At 38.2% G+C, this 21,935-nt stretch overlaps 3 protein-coding genes across 3 annotated transcripts in view; 2 read left to right on the top strand and 1 right to left on the bottom strand.

The window, feature by feature from the left end:
• rps6 (ribosomal protein S6) overlaps positions 1 to 1,082 on the bottom strand; it is a 4,822-nt gene extending 3,740 nt beyond the window's left edge. The window contains exons 1-2 of the mRNA XM_032532263.1: positions 966 to 1,082; positions 212 to 343 (exon numbers count right to left, since the gene is read on the bottom strand). Of these exons, the coding sequence (XP_032388154.1) occupies positions 212 to 343; positions 966 to 971 (138 nt within the window). The 5' untranslated portion in view covers positions 972 to 1,082. The remainder of the gene's footprint in view (positions 1 to 211; positions 344 to 965) is intronic.
• Positions 1,083 to 2,746: 1,664 nt separating this feature from the next.
• On the top strand, positions 2,747 to 15,367 carry acer2 (alkaline ceramidase 2). Its single transcript, XM_032532172.1, has 6 exons — positions 2,747 to 3,423; positions 3,840 to 3,954; positions 6,680 to 6,821; positions 7,325 to 7,462; positions 12,696 to 12,833; positions 13,717 to 15,367. The coding sequence occupies exons 1-6, from the start codon at positions 3,310 to 3,312 to the stop codon at positions 13,901 to 13,903; spliced, it is 834 nt and encodes a 277-aa protein (XP_032388063.1). The 5' UTR covers positions 2,747 to 3,309; the 3' UTR covers positions 13,904 to 15,367.
• Positions 15,368 to 17,667: 2,300 nt separating this feature from the next.
• Positions 17,668 to 21,935, top strand: part of LOC116699532 (tetraspanin-5) — a 10,671-nt gene continuing 6,403 nt past the window's right edge. The window contains exons 1-3 of the mRNA XM_032532186.1: positions 17,668 to 18,100; positions 20,027 to 20,077; positions 21,748 to 21,894. Of these exons, the coding sequence (XP_032388077.1) occupies positions 18,017 to 18,100; positions 20,027 to 20,077; positions 21,748 to 21,894 (282 nt within the window). The 5' untranslated portion in view covers positions 17,668 to 18,016. The remainder of the gene's footprint in view (positions 18,101 to 20,026; positions 20,078 to 21,747; positions 21,895 to 21,935) is intronic.

Below are 21,935 nucleotides of genomic sequence, written 5' to 3'. Positions count from 1 at the left end.
GTAAGCAGCTCCACAGTTACTCTGGCAACACGCTGTCCCCCCTTAATGACTATAGATCAGTCAGAAAGGGTCTACTGGTGTGCCATATTATTTATGATAACTATACAACACAATTTCACCAATCTAAACTGTAACTTGAAATCAGCAACATGATATACTGACAAAACAATAATCTGTTCCATATAGATCAAATTTCACAACATTAATTTACCTTCCACTCATCTCCCAGAGGGTCAGCAGGCACCTCAGTTGCCATACGCTTCTCATAGAAGGTCCTCAGCTTACGCTCATCATCAACTTCAATCAGCTTCTGACAGCCAGTAGCGGGGAATGAGATGTTCAGCTGAAAAGGAGTTGCAATGTAATCGTGAGTAAATGTACTTGGGTTCCACAGTGAAGGTAACCAAAGTCCTCATTAGGTACCGTTAGCAGTGAATGAATTTCGAGCTTGGAAAGATGAAATGCTAGCATAACAGGTGTTACTGGTGGGGACATAACTTTAAAAATACCATCACAATAACTTAAAATTATCGTTAGCGCATCTGGGCTACAGTGATAGTGGTTCGAAGGCCTGTTAGCTAACTAAGGTTAGCTAGCTAACATTAGCTCTCTGGACACTGCTAGCATTAATGCAACCGGTTGAACTGTAAACGCACAACGCGAAAAACACGACTGGTTTGAGAAACGTGAGCTACAATAGTTTGAAAACTCTTCACTGCAGTCAGCTGAGACTTGAATTATGTGCACGTTACGCTCAGAGAGCCGCCATGTTTATACAGCTCTCTTGCCAAAAGGACCGTCAACGCTGGCTCTCATCATGATCAAAACTCATCCTTAGTGACAAAGCCGCGGCTGCTCAGGCTAACTAGTCCGCTTTAAAGTTTAGAATCATGGCATGATTCACACAGGAGTATTTCAAAGAAAATAGCTTTCCAAACAGATTTAGAGTTTGGGAAACTTTGTACCTTCATTTTGCTAAACCGGCCCAACGACGGTCCGCCACGGAAAAGAGACAGGATATCCGCTTGGTGGTCTCACATAGGCCTGAAATGTTCTCGCGATAATTGGCTTGCTGAAATTTTTTTTATCTCGCTCAAGCTGAAGGTTATTAAACAAATTTCAAACCAAAAAGCTGATGTTGACAAACCCAACTGCATTAAACTGATTAACTTTATACAACATAATGTCTTTATTTGATGATTTATTTGTATTTATCATTATGTCTCTCTTTATGTATTTGTTTATTTTTTCGTTTGCATATAGGTCTATAAAATATATATAAAAGAAGGTAGCCTAACCCCCACACAAGAGATGGCAAGCTGAATGCGTGAACAAGGTCATTTTTAAAACTCAAAGGAAGATTAACAAATACTTAAAATAATGAATTGGTCATGACCATGTAAGTAACATCAACATGAAGAGGGCATTATTGAGTCACTGAGCATGCGTCGGCCAGAGAGTATACAGCTGTGATTCAAAGATAATTACCGTCCTACTCTAGTCAGTTCACTTTGTAAGAGCAACAGTTGTGATATAATAGATAAATACATAGTTGAAATGACACATCAAATACAAAACTAAGCTAAACCAACTAAATTCCCAATGAACATGCCCACACATATACAGATTCTCTAGACTTTGGACGATGAGAGAATAAAGTAAAGAAAAGGTGGTTTAGTTTTCAATAATCTTGACTTGCATGTAAATATAATTTACCAAATATGGTAACAGTTTTCAAGATCAAATTGTGTTCTTTGTCTGTCATGATGATACAAAAATGACTGCTTCCCTTGTAAATTCAGTTTCACCAACAAATTAAAAAAAACTGTCTGGTGATGAACATCACCCCAATTACAGTTACAGTTGTATAATAAGTGATCTGTTCTGTCAATGTTTTCATCACAGAAAATGCAGCAGTCCCACTTGATCTTAATAACTATCTAGAAGTCCTGGACTGATATGAATGTGCTTAGACTTTAGAACTAATTCAGTGTAGCCCTTTCTTTCCTTGATTATCAGCACTAAACAACACAACTTGTTTGGCACTTCAAAAACATGATGATGGTACTGTTTCACATGTACCAGTAAGCCATGCCGTGCACACAATAACAGACAAAAAATGTGTCAAACGTCAATGTCAAAGTAGGAAAAGCACATCTGAAGATAATAAAATTATGATGCCTGAATTCTGGTCCTGGTATTGTTCATGCTGGCTCACTGTCACACTGCAACTTGAACAGAATGGAGAAATTACCTCTGCTTTTCCTGCTATGACAAGTCTAAATATCTGCTGTGAAAGGCACAGTACAAACATTATAACTCACACAATTGTGTGTAAAAACAGTAACTGCTAAATAAATGTAGTACTAACAAGCAAAAACATTTGTGTAGCAAAGAAAGGCATACCTAAATGTAAGTGTAGTGTGCTTTATTTAACTGCCGACAAATCACACAACTAGAAATGCACTATCCTACTGAAGTGAAAACAAAAGCAACCATTGGTTAAACATGTGGGGATAAAAACGTAGACCTACTAATATTTGTATTTCAATATGGTTTAATTAGTGATGTAAAACATTTTTCAAGGTTATTCTTTAATAGTCGTTTCAAGTTCATCGTCCTTCTCTTAGCTGGTTGTCTAGGGGTTGATATCATGGATGCATTAAGAGAACGTTTGGAGAAACTAAAATATGGGGGACCTACTACTACTTTCTTTAACTCTATGGGGGAACCAGACAAAAGGCCATTGGCATTTTTTTTTCTTTTGCAGGATGGTAGGGGAAGACTCATCCCTGATTGGCTCACCCTGACATTCTTACCCTAACCATAACCAATCCCATTCCTCTTGCCTAAAGATAACCCACCTCTTGCCTAAACCTAACCAACCCAACCAGAGCAGGCAACGAGTACTAGCCATTCGGGGATGAGTTCCCTAATGAATATTCATGTCTCTTCCCCTACCATCCTGCAAAAACCACCGAAGAAGGAAGCAGACAGACGGGAGTTCTCTCGCAGCGCTTAAACACTCTTTGGCTACAGACAGAGCAGCTGTCAATGCACAACGCTGGCTGAGCGTTACGACCAAGCAAGAGGCTTTGTGGGACGACAAAAGCTTCCAAATGCTGTTCAGCGACGATTTCTGTAGTTTATCACATTGTCGTGTCAGCTCTCAAAACGTTCAGATCTAGTTTATGAGCAACGATCCGACAGAGAGTGACTTTCCGCGAGTGTTTTTATTTATTTACCTCCAAAGCTGACGGCGGAGTGCTGGCTGCTGTGCACTGTCCATCCGACAGAACTAGTCCAGACATGAGTAATGTTAATCTGATTTTTTGGGACCAGTTGCTGGCTGGCAGCTCCGATGTGGATTGGTGTGAAGGCAATTACCTAATTTACCCCAGCATCGCAGAATTTTACAACACGGTCGGTCGGGTTGAACGTTACCTAACGATGTGTGCTTTGTATTTTTATTTTTTCGCATAATGCAGTTTTGTATACAGTCGCAGCTCAACTAGACAACAACTTTTCTGGCTTTGTTTCCCTTTGCATTACATTGTTTTCTTATAGCTTTTAATATTAGGTTAGCTTGCTAGCTAGCTGCAAGTTACACTGACTTTCAACAGTTTGGCTGCCTTTCAGCTTCAGCATCATGGTTGTACTGTCAGCATCAGAGTACAAATGTTCCTTTTCTTCATTCTTTCCACTGGCTGACAAGTTTGTTAGGCTAGCAAGGCTCGCGCACTGATCAACTTTTGACAAGCATGTTGTCATTGAGCTACACGATCAGTTCAACTGTGATGCATTTTTGCTCATAGCTTTTCTTTTCCTTATCATTTCAGATCAGCAACATTTTGTTTTTTGTTCTGCCGCCCATATTAATGTGCTTGTTCCGCCAATATGCAACACATTTCAACAGTGGGATTTACCTCATATGGAGTCTACTCGTTGTGGTTGGTAAGTTGCCTGGTTGACATAATGTCTAAACTGTGTGATGACCTTTATACCTTTTTAAAGTTTCTGTTCAACTCTGTGGGACATCTCCGTCATCGTACATTCACTTCAACTTCCCTCAGCTAACACAACTAATTTATCTATCCATTTAGCAGAGTGTCAGGCTAAAACTTCATGTGTTCTTTATAGGGATTGGGGGGAAATCGATACAGCATAGTATAGCAATATTTTCAGTGGCAAGACTATATCGCTACACAGGTGCCAAGTATCGATCTTTTATTATAAGTGTTTGGCTGGTTTGTCTGCTTCATAATCCCATTTTGCAGAAATAAAAGTAAAGTGATATGAACAAACAGATAAATGTATCTTTTTAGATCAAACAGATGCTGACAAAGTTTCCTTTTGGGGACATCATTTGAAATTGGGGAAAAAATGGAAGTTGGAGAAGTTATACATCACAATATATTGAATATAAGAATGTTGAAATATGTTTAAAATTGCAAAAATATGGTATTGTGGCAAAAGTATTGTGATGATATTGTATCAGGAGGCGTCTGGATCTTCCCTCCTCTAGTTCTTTATATGCCAGTTCATTGGGTATAAGCATGCTTTGATCTGGCATATGTAGTGCAGAATTGGAAAATTATAATTAGAGTGTGGCCTGTAATCTTATAAGAGAAAATACATTGCTGAAGCAGTTAGCCCATTAATCAGTTAGAGAGAAAATTACCAATTTTGTCAATCAAGTCTTTGTAATTTTTTCAGAGGTCCCATGACATGGTGCTTTTTTGATGCCTAAAGTCTCGTTTCCAATATTCAACCTTGGTGCAGAATTACAGCCAGTCCCACAATGAGCTTTCCTTAGGACGTGCCATATCTGTGTCTGTAGCTGTTGGGGTTAGGGGGCAAGATGGAGGGTGGGGGTGTGGACTTGACCAACTGCCATTTTGCTTGTTTGAAAGCCATGATCTCTCTCTCTCTCTCATGGGTGGGCCAAATTCTCTGGCCGGGTAAAACAGAGAAAGGGGAAGGAACCATGCTCCTTATGACCTCATAAGGGGCAAGATGCCAGATTGGCCCATCTGAGCTTTTATTTTCTCAAAGGCAGAGCAGGATACCCTAGGCTCGCTTTACTCCTATCACCATTTCTAGCCACTGGGGGACTATAGGCAAGGCTGGAGTATTGCATATTAATGTAAAAAAAAACTCAGGAAGTGAAATATTCATGCCGTGGGACCTTTAAACGCAAAAGTCACTGGTTACGGATTCTGAAATGGGAATATTTGATGGGTTTTATCTTCTTTCTCTTCCATGATAGTACTATGATAGCTGCTGTTTGCACTGTCAGCAGAGATAACCTGACAGACCTGCCAATGTTCGTGGGAGGTGATTAATGGATGAGAACTGAGTAGCTGTTGAAAAGGATTTGCATAACTGAACTTGATCCTTGAGTCATTTATTCTCGTTTGGACTTTGTATTAATCTTTTATTTTCATGTCATTGCAATCACATGACCACTTCAAAACCCTGTTCCACACCTGCCTTCCAAACCACTGGTCAAAATAAAAGCAGCCTCTTTTTTTTTTGTTCACACATTTCTTGTTCCATACCACACATGCTTCCTGTACATATATGTGGCCCTGGAGAAGCTCTGTTTGCATCCATTGTCTGGAATCTGGAGGCTGTTAAAACGTTCCCGGCTGACAATGAGGTGACATGGTTTCATCTCTCGACCTCTTTCTCTGTCGTTGGGACGACCTTTTACTCGAGCAGAACAACAACACCATAGCTTCTATTTCCAAAACAGAATTCAGCTGCCTTTCTTTGGTTTTGGCCTCAGCTGTGTTTGGACTGAGTTCTACATATTGGATTGGATTATTTTCATTATTGGTTAATGTGCTGATTAGTTTCTTGATTAATCGTTTGGTCAACAAAATGTCAGAAAAAAGCAAAAAATGCCGGTCACAATTTTTCCAATTCAGTCCAATGTGACGTCTCGTGTTATCCAATTTACTGTCCAAAACTCCCAAAGATTCAGTTTAGCATCGTAGAAGACAGCTAATATTTACATATTCACAAGAAGTTGGGACCAATCAAGTTTGGCATTTTTGACCAAGAAATGACTTAATCCATGCCATTTAATTATTGAAATGGCTGCTGTTAATAGGCTGTAGCCGATAATTGGTAATTGTTTCAACTCTATTTCCATGAGAAAGGGAAGGTGGTCTCTGTGTTTTGTTTTGATTGACTGTGATGTTCGAGTACACTGACAGGTTGTCATGATTAGGAACGGATGACTGAGAGTAGTTCTTATCCTTTTTGGATAAGAAGTGCATTGTTCACTGTAGGTATCTCCTGTTATGAAAACAAATTATTTTGAAAATAGAAGGTCTGTTGAACAGTGGGCACTGACTGATCAATCCTTCCAGAATTATAACACTGGTTCCCAAGTAACTATTTGTAATTAACTTGTTTATTCTAGTGTTCAGTTCTGTCCCTGACATCCCTGAAGTCAACTTAAAACATGTAATGTCACTAAGGTTTTTTATTTTGTACAAATGTAATCCGTTTGAAGTGGTCTCATTTAGAGGTGCCATTTGCAACTTTCTATCAGTTTTTCCATCACTTTTGCTACTTTTCTTATTTGAGAAATGAAAATGGAAACATATCAATTGTGACTTCTCTCTTCTGACAAACATTTATCGGTTTCCGTGTCTCTTTCTTTCAGGTATTGGATCAACATATTTTCACGCCACCCTCAGCTTCCTCGGCCAGATGCTGGATGAGTTGGCCATCTTATGGGTGCTTATGTGTGCCATTGCCATGTGGTTTCCTAAGAGATACCTACCCAGGATGTTCAGGAGGGATCGGTATGTTGGCCACTGCATCAGAATAAACTACTTTTAGGAGCCTAAAACTGGTGTGTGGGTGTTTAAATCCATTGGTCCAACCATGTGCTATCATAAGCTATATTACAAATACTATACATTTTTTACAAACAAAACAAAGGCTGTTTCCACTTAGATTTTGTGTCCATATTTTCACATGTCAGGTAGTCATATTAGCAGAGCTAATATATTTTGTCCCTGCTGCTATGACTTCCTGTTTATTAATAGGCCTATCCAAAGTAGCTGGTACCAGAAAAAACTGCATCACATGTCTTTACTTCTCTTTCCATTCTCACAGAGCCGTCATGGTTGCTCTTTCACTTCAGGCTGTCACCTAGAAATGTCCCTCTTGTTGCTGAGTGATTCTTGTTTACTGTCTGAATGTTAGTGTGTTGTAGTGCTTTCTGGGAAGAACTGTCTTTCTGAGTTTCACAATGCTGTTCAAGTGCAATACTGCTGCAATTTTGTTTTTCTTTTTAATTTAGGTCAAGGTTTAAAGTGGTCATTGGCATCTTGTCAGGGATCACCACTGGGCTGGCCTTCGTTAAACCTGTCGTCAACTCGTTGTCACTTATGACTCTGGGCATCCCCTGCACCGCGCTGCTAATTACTGAGCTTAAAAGGTTGGTGAACTTTTTTTTTTTAAACAGCAGAGGTGAGTGTGGGCAGGTGAATGTGGAGTCCTGACCCAGGACCATCATACTATGTATCAGGGCATTTCAAATAATAAGTAGCTCAGAGTGTTTGTTACGGGAAGAATGTTGAAGATACGGACTCAGTTGATGGTAGACAATGTTCTTAGGGATTTGGAAAGGGGAGAGGAAAAAAAATGTCGGGAAGGTTTACCCATCAACTCAAGTCCAAAGCATTGAACAAATCCACTAGTTTTGAATTGTTTGTATTGACTTTGATGAAAAAGCCCATTCTTAGTCAGAGAGTAATTTCAATGTTTCATGTGTTTTGTTTTGATGTCATCATGTTAGTACCCACCTAATGTTTTCATCTACAGTGATTTGTAGTATGGCAGTCCTGGATCGGGGTAAGGGGATGTTTGATTTGATTGAGTTCAAAGCTTCCTAATTTACACTTATTGCACAGTTCAGATGTGTCAACTATTCCATTACCGCTTATACTTTAAGACTGTCCTATTATAGCAACGAATGTTAGTTACTCAGCAGTTACACCTGACGGTTAATAGGTGTAAATATTTCGTAACTTAATGTACATGAATAGAAGAACACAACCCATTTTAATAATACGGTGCGTAATTCTCCACTCATGCTTTAACTAGGCTAATTTTTGGGATGCCCCGGTAGCTCACCTGGTTGAGCTCACACCCCATGTACCAAGGCTCAGTCCTTACTGCAGCGGCCAAAGTTCGATTCCAACCCTTGGCCCTTTGCTTAATGTTGTCCCCCCCCCCCCTCTCTGCCCCCTTTCCCGTCTACAGCTATCCTATCAATAAAAAGCATTAAAGCCCCCCAAAAAATAAATATACTAAACTAATTTTGAACGTTGTAATACAGCAGCATATATTAATCCCCATGGCAGTGGTTCGAAATTGTCCAGTCAGTGAAATCTGCTGCTGTAATGTTAAGTAGTTAACTGGAAAAAAATGGATTTGGTGTAAAGGTGTAGTTTCTGCCGTCTACAGTACATTAACATGTCACCTTTTGATCTTTTGTACATATGGTACATTGTACAATGAAATGTTGTCTGTTCCAAGGTAACTATAGGTCATTGTGATGTGAAAGAATGTTCCTGAAAACCCACAACAAGCTACTTGTGCCTGTTTGCGTGCGTGTGTGTATTGCTTTCCTCCGTCACAGCAATGTGGAGCTGCTGTGTTGTTTCCGTTTCCCACATCCCTTACTCACCACAGTCAGTCTTTTAACCTTAAGTCATTCATTGTTCAACGTGTTATTCCTGACATTAGTGCAAGTGCCAGTCATGAACGGAGAGGCCTCTTGTCTGTGTTCTGCTAAGAGGGAGAGAATTCCGGTGGCCCTGGCTGATGGACTTTTGCCCTCTGAAAAGACAGACTATTTTGTTGTTGTTTGCTCATTTTTCTTTACAGTAAGGCTGTTGGCCCCTATTCAAGTCACTTCCAGTTGGGAAAGTACAACTTGTCCAGCCAACCGTTAAAGTTTTAGATTCCTGTTGAAGCAACAATATGTACATAAGTCATGGTTATTCATGGAGGACATTGTATGATATATAACAAACAACAAAGTTGTAATGTCTGAAACATGCGTGTGTGCACATGAGAGCAAAGTTAATTTTCACATTGAAAAGTAATTGGTGGATGTCATCCATAAACTGTACTATACCAGCTATTTTATTATTCAAAACTTCAAATGAAACAAGACATATAGTCCTACCTTGACTCATGTCCAACTCATTAATTAACTCTGGTGTCTTAAAAAAACAAAAGTTTAAAACAAAAATGGCCTCAAAGTACAATACAATACATACATATGTATTTATACACATAGTCATATATACATATCATCAAATATACATTTTATTTAGTTAAGATAACGTAATTCGACTTGTTTGGAAAGTGAAAATAGGGGTGTTGGCTAAAAAGAAATATACTGTGATTGCAACGTCCTTGGCTCAGTACCGGCAGCCAGGGACTTTTGTTGCATGTTAGCCCCCCCTTAATCTAATATGCAAACTATGCCTTTATATAATTAAATCAATGCATGGAGACATTTAGCATCTTTGGGAAATGGCAGGCTTTGTTTCATCTTTCTTCTTTTCCCTTGAGTGAGAGAAGCCCATCAGCAGTGCTCCACCCCAGATACATTAGACAGACTGGCCTTTCCTTCCCTTATCTTTGCCTCCGAACACTAACGCTCACGTCTCCAAGGACAAGTCCTGGTTTCATGTCATGTTTCTTATCTTACAGCTTGTTAAAGCTGATAGGCACAGTATTTAAGATATCCAGCTGTGCAGTGATGGTTTTGTCAGTGTCTGTTTGTTAGCAGGAAGGCATGTTTGCTTACATATGGCACTGGCGTTGTACTGTGTGCATGTAAAGGCAGTTACTGAGCCAATAGCTGGCTTAGTACTGTCTGATTTGTTCCCATGTGAATATCATCTATCGAAACACTTAATGGTATAATAGAATATTGATGACAATTTAATGGCCTGTTTCCCTCTGGGAAGTTTCATTGGCTTCTATTTTTGTAGTTCCTGTTGCTGATGATTACTCGTGACACCATTTTTTTCTGCTCTCTCTCTGGTCAAATTATGCAACATGGAGACAGTTTTCCAGTTTGGTCTTAATTTAATTAAAGCAAGACGGTGTATTAGAAATAACACACTCTTTCACACTCTTAGAAGTTTAATCCATAAACATTCAAATGCATCCTTCCTCAATTCAACATACTTCAAGGTTTTGCTGCTTCAGCCAAACTTAGTTATGGTAGTTAATGTTAATTACACAAAAATACCTACGTTTCTGACACACATCACTGACTTTTCGTTTTCTCTATTTGTACTGCGATTGCACTACAGCTTACAACAAAGCTATACTAATCAATATATTCTACATTAACAATGGATTAGTTGACAAAATGAAATGTGAAAGCGATTGCTCATCAAATCACTCAGCATTATGGGCTCTATGGAGCATTTTAGCTTCTTCAACTCCAGTCTCATCCACCTTATTTCAATCTGAAGAAGCAGCTAGCTGTTTTTAGCTCAAAGGCTACAATAAACCCACTGCTTGCTAACTGTCCAGGTTTAAACAGTAGACAGACAAAGTTAGCTATTATCTAGTTAACATAGCGGAACGCCTAGTGAGCTAAAAAGACAAATGTTTCCCCCAGGGGTTGGTGGAGGCCAAAACCAAACCGCTTAAAGGTGAGTGAATGTAGGACTCCTTCATCAGGTTGCCAGAAATGTATGCTAAGCAACTATTTGCTATTACATTCACAATAACAACTTTATTTCTCTTTCCATTGGCACAGAAATGTCATGGCTGCTCTTTTAACTTTAGACCAAGGGGTTAACGTTTTTTTTTTACGCCGAAGACCCCTTAGCTCAAAGAGAACCAGAGTAGGGACCCCCCACGGCAGTATTATTATGGTATTGTATTCAATTGAGTTGCATATTAACTGAGTTGGATGGATATGAATTAATAGATATGAATCTATTATTTATATGTTATGTTTTAATGTTAAACACACAGTAATTCCTTACGCTTAACTGTATGGCTACCTTACCTATAGTAGTAATAGCTTATCTTCAATGTATAAATTAAATGTCTAGTTTTTTCACAAATAGGCCAGTCCGTCATTGCTATTAATATGTTGGATTGATATTAATGTCTATTATATTATGTGTATTATATTTCATATTTCCCCCCCTCAATACACCCTGCACTAACTCTGAGGACTCCCTAGGATCTCTGCTTTAGACAGTTTAGCTGTGGCCTATGCAGCTGAGTGATGCTTGTTGTTTATTTAAATCTTATTAGTGCTTTCTGGAAAGTATTTGTGTCATTTCGACATTCCTTTCTCCTTGAAACAATGGTAACTCAAATTTAAGGCTTGTAAAATGGCATGATTTCAACAAATCCTCTGTCTGAAGGACAGGTGACAAACTGTGTCACAGTGACTAAACAGTTGCATCATCAACACAGTTTAGTCAGGCTTCCTCACCCCTGTCTCTGTTTTGACAGTGTTTTCCTCAGTCAGCAAGAGCAGCAGGGCTGTAACTGGTATGTCTAAGGAGGACAAGACTAAGAATAGTTTTATCAGTGGCCTTCTGGATTAGCACATGTCTCATGTAGGTCAGTTGGGTGTCCACTAGGCGATATTTGTGCAGAGACCAGGCTAATACAGCCTAATACTTGGTACTTGATCATTGTTCTGTCAGCTCCCAAAAGGAAAGAAGAGAATCCCCTTATCTGAAGATAAATGTGCCAACCCACAATTAACATCCTGGTTTGGACATACTAACACAGCCAGTAAAATCATAACAAATCTATACACCACCATAATTAAACATAAAGCCCAGTGTACTCTGAAAGAGACCCTCCATATATGAATTCCTGTACACTGGGTTGCTTAAGATGCTTCGGGCTAGAAAGAATATTCTCAAAAAGTATTTAATTCCCACTCCAACTAAAATTTTGAATCTGAAATTGTAGTCTATTTTCATTTGTATATGCTGAAACTACTGGTTCCATGGTTTATGTTTCTGTATGTTTGCAGTTACCATCAGCCCTAAAAAGTGTTTGTGCGTCTTTCAGCGTTCTGTACGCTACCTGCCCTCACAAAGGTAGCAACTAGCTGCTGAATATAGGGGAGCATTTAGCAGCTAAAGAGCCAGATATTACTTAACGGAGTCACTGGAGACCAAACCCAGAGGTTAAAGCTGAGTTAATAATGGATTTACATTCATCAGGTACAGACAAACTAAGTGGAGGCTTATGTTGCAGCTGTTTGCTGATAAGTTCACCATATCAGCTTTTAGGGTGTTAATATTGTCAGTGTTGTGTTAACAGTGCGTTTCCACTGCCAAATAGTGCCCCAAAAACCGATCAATACATCAAAGTGGCCAAAACAAATCTGTTATAGCAGGTTTAAATAGCAATGTGTTATGCATATTAGATCATTTAGAAGTATTTTTCATTTCACGGTAAATGCAATTTTTCTGCATAAACTGCTTCACTCTTGTTGCTCTGAATGAAATCAGATAGAAAAATCAGTGTAATTTATATACTTTTATGCTCTTGAGTAATGATAATGTTGTAAGAATGAGCAACATTATAGGCAAGATATGTACTGTATGTCTGCTTTTGGCTATAGGTCAGCTGACAAAAATGTGTGTTTGTTGCAGGTGTGAAAACCCACGTGTGTTCAAGTTGGGTCTGGTCTCAGGGATCTGGTGGGCATTGGCTCTGCTTTGCTGGGTCAGTGACAGGATATTCTGTGAGATGTGGTCATCTGTCAACTTTCCCTACTTACACTGTGCTTGGTAAGCTCAAAGACAACACAGAAGAGTCGGTCATGTACTGCAATGCGACACAAAATGTTATTGTTAGTATTTGTTACACTACAAAAAAACTCCCATCTTTTTAAAGCCCTTTCCTATTTTAGTTAAGTCCTAAAAGTCTTTTTATCTTTCTTTCTAAAAAGAGGATTTTAACTTATTTAAAGAATTTTCTAGAAAGTAGTGTTTGAATCTTAAAACATGAAAGAAAAGGGAGTGCTGCTCTAGAATGACTAAAAAATGCAAACTGTCAAACAAGATGATTTTTATTTAAAAGATGTAGAATATGTTTTCAGTGGGTTTACAGACTGTATACTAGAGGTCGTCTGATACCAATTTTTTGCTTACCAATTCCAAAACCTAAACTTGCGCATTGGCCGTACTGAGTACCGATCCGGTATTAGTGTGTCATATGTTTTATTAAGTTTTTAGCTGTGTACAACTATCCCTGTATGGATGATTACTATTACTGTACGGTCTGGCTCTGGTTACACTTTTTTGGAAAACATGAACAAACACAAACAATGAATGCCATATAACTTTATTTTTATTACCCAGTTTGATAGTCGGTCATAATGGAAAAAAAGAACATAAATAAACTAATTTCAAGTAGATTTTCATCAGGGGCTTAATTATGTGGTATTGGATATGTGCATAAACTTGAGTACTTACCAATACCAGCATTTTAGGCGGTATGGGAGGCTTTTCCAATTCTGGTGTCAAAACATCTCTATTCTATAAATTGTTAGTGGTTCATTGCTGGTGACTGCATTCCTTCTGTCCTCTAGAAACTATCTTTTGAACACCTGGATATATTTAGAGAGCCATTTCTCCGGCAGAGTCATTCAAACTCCTCTTGCTCTTACAGGCACATCCTCATTTGTCTGGCTTCCTACTTGGGTTGCGTTTGCTTCGCCTACTTTGATGTTGCGACTGAGGCCCCGGAGCGAGGACCTGTCATCATGTTCTGGCCCAATGAGAAATGGGCCTTTATCGGCGTGCCCTATGTTTCCTTCCTCTGGGTCCACAAAAAGTCTGCTATCAAGGTGACTTAAGGTGACCCAACTCGTCTGGCCATACTTTAACACATCTCACCAGGATGCATCTACACAACATGGTAACTTTGTGGCCACTTGTGCTCTTGTGACCGGGTGATGGAGGTGATGCACATTGGGGCTAACTGTGAGGATTTATCTTTTCCTTTTTTTTATCCCAGTCTGGTTTCATTACACAGCAGTATTTATGCAACTCTGTCAAAGAACAAAAAGTGTCACAAATTAGTCTAACGTGGCAATGAAAGGGTTACTTTTATAACGACACAGCATCAAAGCCAAAAAACATTTACAGTGTTCCAAACATATTCTCAGGCTATACATATAAGATCATGTAAGGTAGGAATATGGATTTCAGCCTTCTTTAAAAAGAAGATTTACGTTTTAACTCATAAAACCTCAATATAAAGCATTTTATTGTCTTTATAAACCCAAGTAAAGCATCTCATAGGTGCAGTCTGGCCATTATGAAAGCATGTAGAAATATTAAATCACTGGATTCAGTAACTGATTAATGCATAATGCATTCATTGCTTGGCCAATATTTCTATGCCCAATGAATCACCAAGCTGATCCATAAGATGTTACAGAAGTGTTTTTAACTATTTTACACAATGCCTTATGTGTTTTAAATACATAACGGGTTCAGGCTCATAAATCTGCCCTCTTTGTGAACATACGTTTTTGTTTAAAGCGCCAGAAACACAATAGGCTTTTTTCTGTTATGTGTGTGCTATGTTTTGCTTCCAACATGCCATTGTGATTGTCTAATATAATATATGAGAAATGTGTTCCAAGTTATCCTGTATATTTTTTAAACTAACAATGTAACATGTAGTTATTTTCCAAGGTGTTACTGAATGAATAGTTACCCTTTTGATATTGGCCAAAACCCAAAGTAAAAAGAAAAAAGAAAAAAAATGAATGTGAAATCAAAATGTATTGAAATATGATTGACTAATCAAGGACATGATTATGTATTTTGGCTAAATGCACACACTGCAGTTATAATTACAGTTATGTATTTAAAACTTAGCCAATATACAGCTTTGAATGCTGACGTTTTCACAGCTGATCTTTTTTCAACCGCAAGTCTCCACTCTTAAACTTCTCTTCAGGGTTATTTATTCCATGTTCAGTATTTTAGACATTGTGTTAAAAATTAATAAAACTATGTAAAGTGTGCAAAAAGCCTTAAACAGGAAAATGGACTACAAAAGCAAATGAAGGTACATTGTTTCCTTGTGTGATGTAGCCAATCTGTTTGCTCTAAAAAGGGAAATACAGTGTTATAATTGTGTTAAATAGCAAATGGAATTGAGGTTTAGGTTATAACAAGTATAAGTTGTGGGACAGATGATGTTATTATAACTAAAACCTAGTCTAACTTGTTATAGTAATGTGTTCATTTGACAGAAATGAATAGAAAGTATGTATGTAGAATATATAAGGGAAATATGTTGTGTGTTGCAAAGCTAAACACTTTAAATCTAAAAAACAAATCAGCTAAGGATCGCCAAAGCTTTTTCACCACAAACCATTGTTTTAAATGTTGCTCTTGCAAACTGCCTCAGACTGTGCTAACTAATATCATTTGACTCCCGTCCTCCTGCAGAGGCTTCTGGGAACTCAAATCGCTAAAATAACTTTTGAAAGATCATGATGTAGAAAGAAAAAAACAGTTATTTTTGTGAGTTTCTGAAGTATTTTGTTAAATCCAAAACAATATATATTTTTCTAAGTGCACTGCATCCAAAATGATGGGTGAATGATTTTTGATATTGCATGGTTACCTTTGTATTGTCAAACGTTTATTTGTTTTATTTTTTTAATCTTTGGAAGAAATTTTATTGAGACAGTATTGAGAATGTGAACAACGCTGTCGTAGTTCCCAGGAATACTTGCATTGTGCTGCAAAATGATATTGAACTATACATCTGCTTTACAATGGTGGATTGTGTGTATGAATCACCCTCAGACAAAAGGAGTTGGTGTGAACAAGAGAGCCTGTTAAATGCTGCCCTCTGGATCGTGATATTTGTCTTGGCACATGGTGTCAATATGATCTCATAACAATGAATTAAGTCTTTTTTTATGGACTTACATGTGTATAGAAATCTCAGTTCTTCTCTGCCTGCATTGACAATACAGACAAACTGCACAGAAATATTTATTTTCATAATTTATCCTGTTTCGTAAACAAACAGTAAATTGTTTTATTTTATGCAATAAACCAAGCCAATACTCAAAATGATTGCTGGTGTTCATTTAACAGATCACATACGATATCATGTTGGAATGACGCATGCATCAAAAATATTGTTCACGATTAATTATACCTTTTGTACCTTTACGTCACTTACGTTAACTGAGCTGTGTTTGGACTGAGACTCATGAAGAAGCAAGACACTTTTTGCCACCAGGGGGCAAAATGTTTCCACATCTGCTTTATTTTATTTCACTAAGCTGTCTGAGTATGGATGGATAAAAGTCTGAGTAAATGTGTTCAGATACATTCCACCACTGCAGATTTGTGGTCATACAGCAGACAAATTAGACAATAGGCATTGCCCACAATACAATAGTGGGCCTATGTACATGCCCCTTTAAAGGCGCTTCTTGATTCCTGTATGCGCCACAAAGGCTGGACAAAGGCAGTGTATGTACTTCAGTGTGTCAACTGTATGACACACTTAAGTACCAGTAAACTCAATGTGCTTTCCAGTAAAATACATAGAGCAACAATAGACATGTACAAATGAATAGAATAAAATACAAGAAAGACAATTACGAGAAAAAAAATATCCTCCAAAAGAAATGTACACCCCACAAATACAAACTACACTGGTAGTAATAATATTAAAATGTATTTTAAACATGGACACGGGTGATATATTTCAGGCACTTTGTTCCACAAATAAGGACCAAATAACTAAAAGACCACGTCCTAAACTAGATCTTTACAGTTGGTAAATATGAACTTAAACATGACATAACTGTAGTCATGAAAGGTAGCATCTAAATCCTAAAAATAGGAATTTGAAAAAAAAGCGTCTGATGTGTTACACAACATGTAAGAATGTAAAAAAAAAAATTATAATGAGGTCACTTCTGAGCACCACTTAAGTTAATAATAGCAATATAGTATAGCAGCAATTTCACTTTTTTTAATCGAGATAAAACGTGTACAATAATGAACAAAGAACTACAACATTTTGAAAGTATAGAAATACAGACAATATTATGAGTTATTTTCATAATTCTTGAATGCAGATCTTTTTTTATTATTCCAGACGTTTTTATTTTAAAATGTCCCTTCCCTCTTGATTGCCAAAGAAGACTTTGTAATGAAAAGTGGCATTATGAAATGAAATATGCATTATGATATAGCACTGTGAAATAAAAACAAACTTTGTAAAAAAACAAAGCAGCTGGAGTCAAAATGAAGTGACCTAACGGTGTTATTGTTGGTTTTATTGGCTGTGTCTGTATTTCCATAATGATGTAATAAAAACATCATTATGGAAATACAATACTGAACATGTTAGGTCCCCATTGCCCTGTAGTTCTGATTTTATAGTCGTATTTTCTATTTTAAGCCAAATTAATTAGTCACCGATGAATACATTATAACTCTAAGTGGTTATATCATGGGATACTGTATTTTACGGTCATGCGAGGGCAGTGGCGCCACAGAGAGGTGCCCTCTTCTGAAGGAAGTCCCGCCTCTTTTGACCACTAAAGACTCTCATTGGGTCCCACACGTGTCAATCAAATGACAGCCATATCTAGATTATGGGTCAGATCATCGGTTTTAATCTGGTTGACTTTAGTGGAATCCTTTCCCCGTTCTACCTTTGGAGATCCATATCAGGAATAAATTCATACCTTTACTGATCCCGACAGACTGAGCGCTCCTCTGCAGCTTCACCTGCGTCTTTTGTCAGCGGAAATACAGGACGATGTTTATTAGACGCTGAAACAATTGACGGCCCGTTTGACAAGCCTTTAAAGAAAATAAGGTTTTTCCACAACCAGGCTGTCAAACACTAGATGAGAGGAGCATAGATGTGATTCGTTTCCGACTGCGGGCGTTTAAGACAAAAACCTATCCAAATGATGTCAGGAAAGCATTTCAAGGCTCATGAAGTGAGCTGCTGCATCAAGTATTTCATCTTCGGATTCAACATAATATTTTGGGTAAGTCCCCTGTTTGCAGTGTTTGGACTTCAGGCCTGGTAACCTCAGCTATTAAGTAGCCTAAATACACACTGACATGGAATGTCTTTTTTACATCAAAGCTTTGGTTTCGTGAATATGGAAACCGTTTTCTTTCTTCCCGTTGGTTTTAATAGGAGACAATGATTTCATCCCCTGCAATAGGCTCACTGCCTCCGTGTGCACTTGCTCGCTCTGTCATCGTTAGGCTTTTGTTGTTGTGTAGACATCATCAGTGTGAGGGATCTCTGAAGAAGGGCTTTCCTGACTGTTATACATTCACATCTGAGGATGTTTTATTGTAGTGTCAGTGATGTTTGGGCAGACCAAAGTATCTTAATTCCTGATCATCCTGAGTGAAAATCTCAGGCAAACACCTCCTCTTGTTCTTTGAAACCCACCAGTCTCCCCATCAGGGACTTCTGGACGTCCCACTGTGGGCCAAGCCAGTTACCAGTTTTACACAGAACCTGGTTGGTTGGGTGCTTTTTCTGACACTGTTACTGTGGAGAAGTAGTGTAAGGAATGCTTTCAAAGGAGTTTTTAAGGGATAAATAATGGAAAAATCCGAAAGAAATGGTGGGCGGTATTGATTAGAGCTGCCATGATTAGGATAGTCAACTAATTGTTTTGTCAATATGCAGAAAGCGTACAGGATTAATCGTTTAAAAATGCCAAACATTTAATAAGATCAAATCTTTCCAGGTCTTACATTATAGTAAATAGAATATAGATTGTGATCTACATAGATTAAACATTAATCTTTTAAACGGATTAGGTGGCAGCAAAAAATAATTTGTTATTGACAAATCTATCAATTAGTTCTCGAGAAATTATGTCTAAACGTCAGAAAGTAGTCCAAGGTGACGTCTTCAAATTGATTGTTTTGTCTGACCAACAACCCAAAAGTGTTGAATTTATAATATAAACAAAAGAAAAGCAGTAGCCTATATCCTCGCATCATAAAAGCTGGAACCAGAAGATTTTTGGCATTTTTGCTTCTTTGGGAACAATGATTAATACAGTATCAGAACTGTTGCTTGTTAATTTTCTGGAGTATGATTAATTGAATCAGCTAGCCTAATTGTTGCAGCTCTAATCATGATATGAATGTATTGTGATATAACAATTGAGAAATTGTTAATGGATGAAATAAGCAAATGGAACTTTTTGGCAAATCCAGTAAATTAAATACCCAACACTTTACATTATGCAAAAATACATGCAAAAATCAGCCACACAATCAGCCAACCAGCACACCTGCTCATTGATTTGAAATATTGTCACCATGTCTTCTGTGGGAAAAGGTCTGCTGACTCATTTAAGGGAGCACCATCCCAGTATAAACAAATGTTGACAGTTGACAGAATTGTCCCACAATATGTAATCACAAGTTGCCACAGCAACACAGTGATGTCTTGAAGTTGCTGCCTTAGTTTGACCAGTATCCAGAAAATAAGATCAACATATTTATACAATGATTTGAAACCAAAGCAAGTCTTAGCATTTGTGAAATTATTACCGTCAAATTAGTGTTGTAATAGAATACTAAAACAGTAAATAATGGAGATTGTGTTAAAATAATTATAATTCCATGCCTGTTGTTATTCTAATGCCATCAATGCCTTGATTCCTAACTTTTAAAAATCCTGAAATGTGGTTTTGAACTTTTCTACTGTAGGTGGAGACAGTCATATTGTGTTCAGGCTGATAGAAGATGCTTTCTAATGTGGGAGTCTCCTGCTGATACTGCAGACTTAACATGAGAAATATTTAGTTAGTGAATCACTGCCAGGAAAATCTCTCTGTGGTTTCTCTTGTGTGCATAGATGTGTGATGACTACATGTTGCAGTCACAGCAGAAATGATCACTCTCTCTTGTCTCACTCTTCTTTGTCTGTCTGGTAGTTCCTTGGAGTGGCGTTCCTCGGCATTGGGTTGTGGGCATGGAGCGAAAAGGTGATTTTACTGCTTGTTGAATCAGTTATAAATCTTTTCACTTGTGAACACCTGCATATAATCTATGAACTAAGATGATCATTTACATTCATCTCCTGTCGTGTACATCCATCTGACTGCAAGATATAATAGCAGTGTCTTTGCTGAATCAGAAAGGAATGTCATGATTTCCGGTGGGATGCCCCTCTGAACAATGGACAGAAGACAGGATCTGATGCATTTCACAGATTCATCCATTGTGTAGTCTCAGCACTGGGGGTGTAAAAGGGGACGAGCAGTCTTGTAGAATTTTCGTGTGTCTTGACTCTCACTGAAGAACTTTTTATATGACTACAACTACCAATTGTTTTTAGTATTTATTAATCAGAGGATTATCGTCTTGATTACAAACGTTTCCCAAAGCTCAAGGTGACATCTTCAAATGTCTTGTTTTTAGTCAAGGATTCAATTCAAAATGATTAAAAAAAACATAAACAATGTGCTAGAAAATTTGGCTTGAACAAATAATAAGATAATATTTTCAGTTTTAGAGTTAGATGACAAGATGGATGCCACTCTCATGTCTGTACGTTAAATATAAAACTGAAACCAGCAGTCGGTTAGATTAGTTTAGCACAAACACTGCAACCAAGGAGAAACAGATAGCCTGGCTCTGTCTAGTCTACATCCTTGACGTTCCACTTCCGGGATTGCTCCGGGGCCGCAGGAAATTCCACAGGTTGTATATCTTTTCACCGATGTCCGTTTCCTTCCGCTTTCTTTGTGTTGTAATTTAAACTCTGGTGGATTTCTGAGGACTATGGGTAACTACTCAGATCTCTGCAGGGTAAATCCAGACAGCTAGACTATCTGTCTAGTCTGAGTTTTACTGTTGCACGACTAAAACAACTTTTAGCGTACACGTTCCACCAAAAGATGTTCCTTCCACCGGCTATTTAGCAGTGGCTCTGTGTGGAGCTTAGCCCTGCCCATGACGATTGTGATTGGTTTAAAGAAATGCCAATAAACTAGAGCACATTTTTATGCCATCCCTGCTGGGTTGATTAGCCAGACCCTATTCTGCAGTTCTGCAGCGTGTGCAGGAGGGTGTGGCAAAGCGAGACTAGGCTCTGTCCAAAGGTAACAAATTCCACCTACCAGCACCTATAGCTCCCTAATTGATACCAAGAAATAATCCAGCTCATAATCCCCATATAACCACAACTTGTTGTTTTGACACTTTGTTATTTGTACAAATCAAACAATTATACAATAGCATGTTGATTAGTGAGTTAGAAGTGCTGGTAGGTAGATTTTGTGATTTTTGGATAGAGGCTGGTTAGCTGTTTCCCCCTGATTTCAGTCTTCATGCTAAGCTAAGCTAACCGTCTGTTGGCTCCAGCTTCATATTTACCGTACATATGTGAGAGTGGTTTCAATCTTCTCATCTGACTCTCAGCAAGAATGTGAATACGCACATTTCCTAAAATGTCACACTGTTCCTTTAAGTGATTATCAAACTAATTGGCAATGTGATCTCTGTCAATCGACTAACTGTTTCAGCTCATCACATTATTGTAGTCGGGACTTTGGAAGGGTGTAGGACCACACCACAGGCTTGTGGAGACAGATTTCAAATGATTTTACTTGTCATGACTTCAAGCCTCTAACCCTTCACTATGTTATTCCAGGGTGTTCTCTCCAACATCTCCTCCATCACAGACCTGGGGGGCTTTGACCCAGTCTGGCTCTTCTTGGTGGTGGGTGGTGTGATGTTCATCCTCGGATTTGCTGGTTGCATTGGAGCTCTGCGAGAAAACTCTTTCTTGCTCAAATTTGTATGTTCACTGATTAAACGCATTGTGACAAAATAAGAAAG

Source organism: Etheostoma spectabile, chromosome 2, assembly GCF_008692095.1.
Source record: "Etheostoma spectabile isolate EspeVRDwgs_2016 chromosome 2, UIUC_Espe_1.0, whole genome shotgun sequence".
NCBI classification, from domain to species: Eukaryota; Metazoa; Chordata; class Actinopteri; order Perciformes; family Percidae; genus Etheostoma; species Etheostoma spectabile.
Note: the sequence above shows the minus strand (reverse complement) of the source record. Positions and strands in the feature narration are given on the sequence as shown.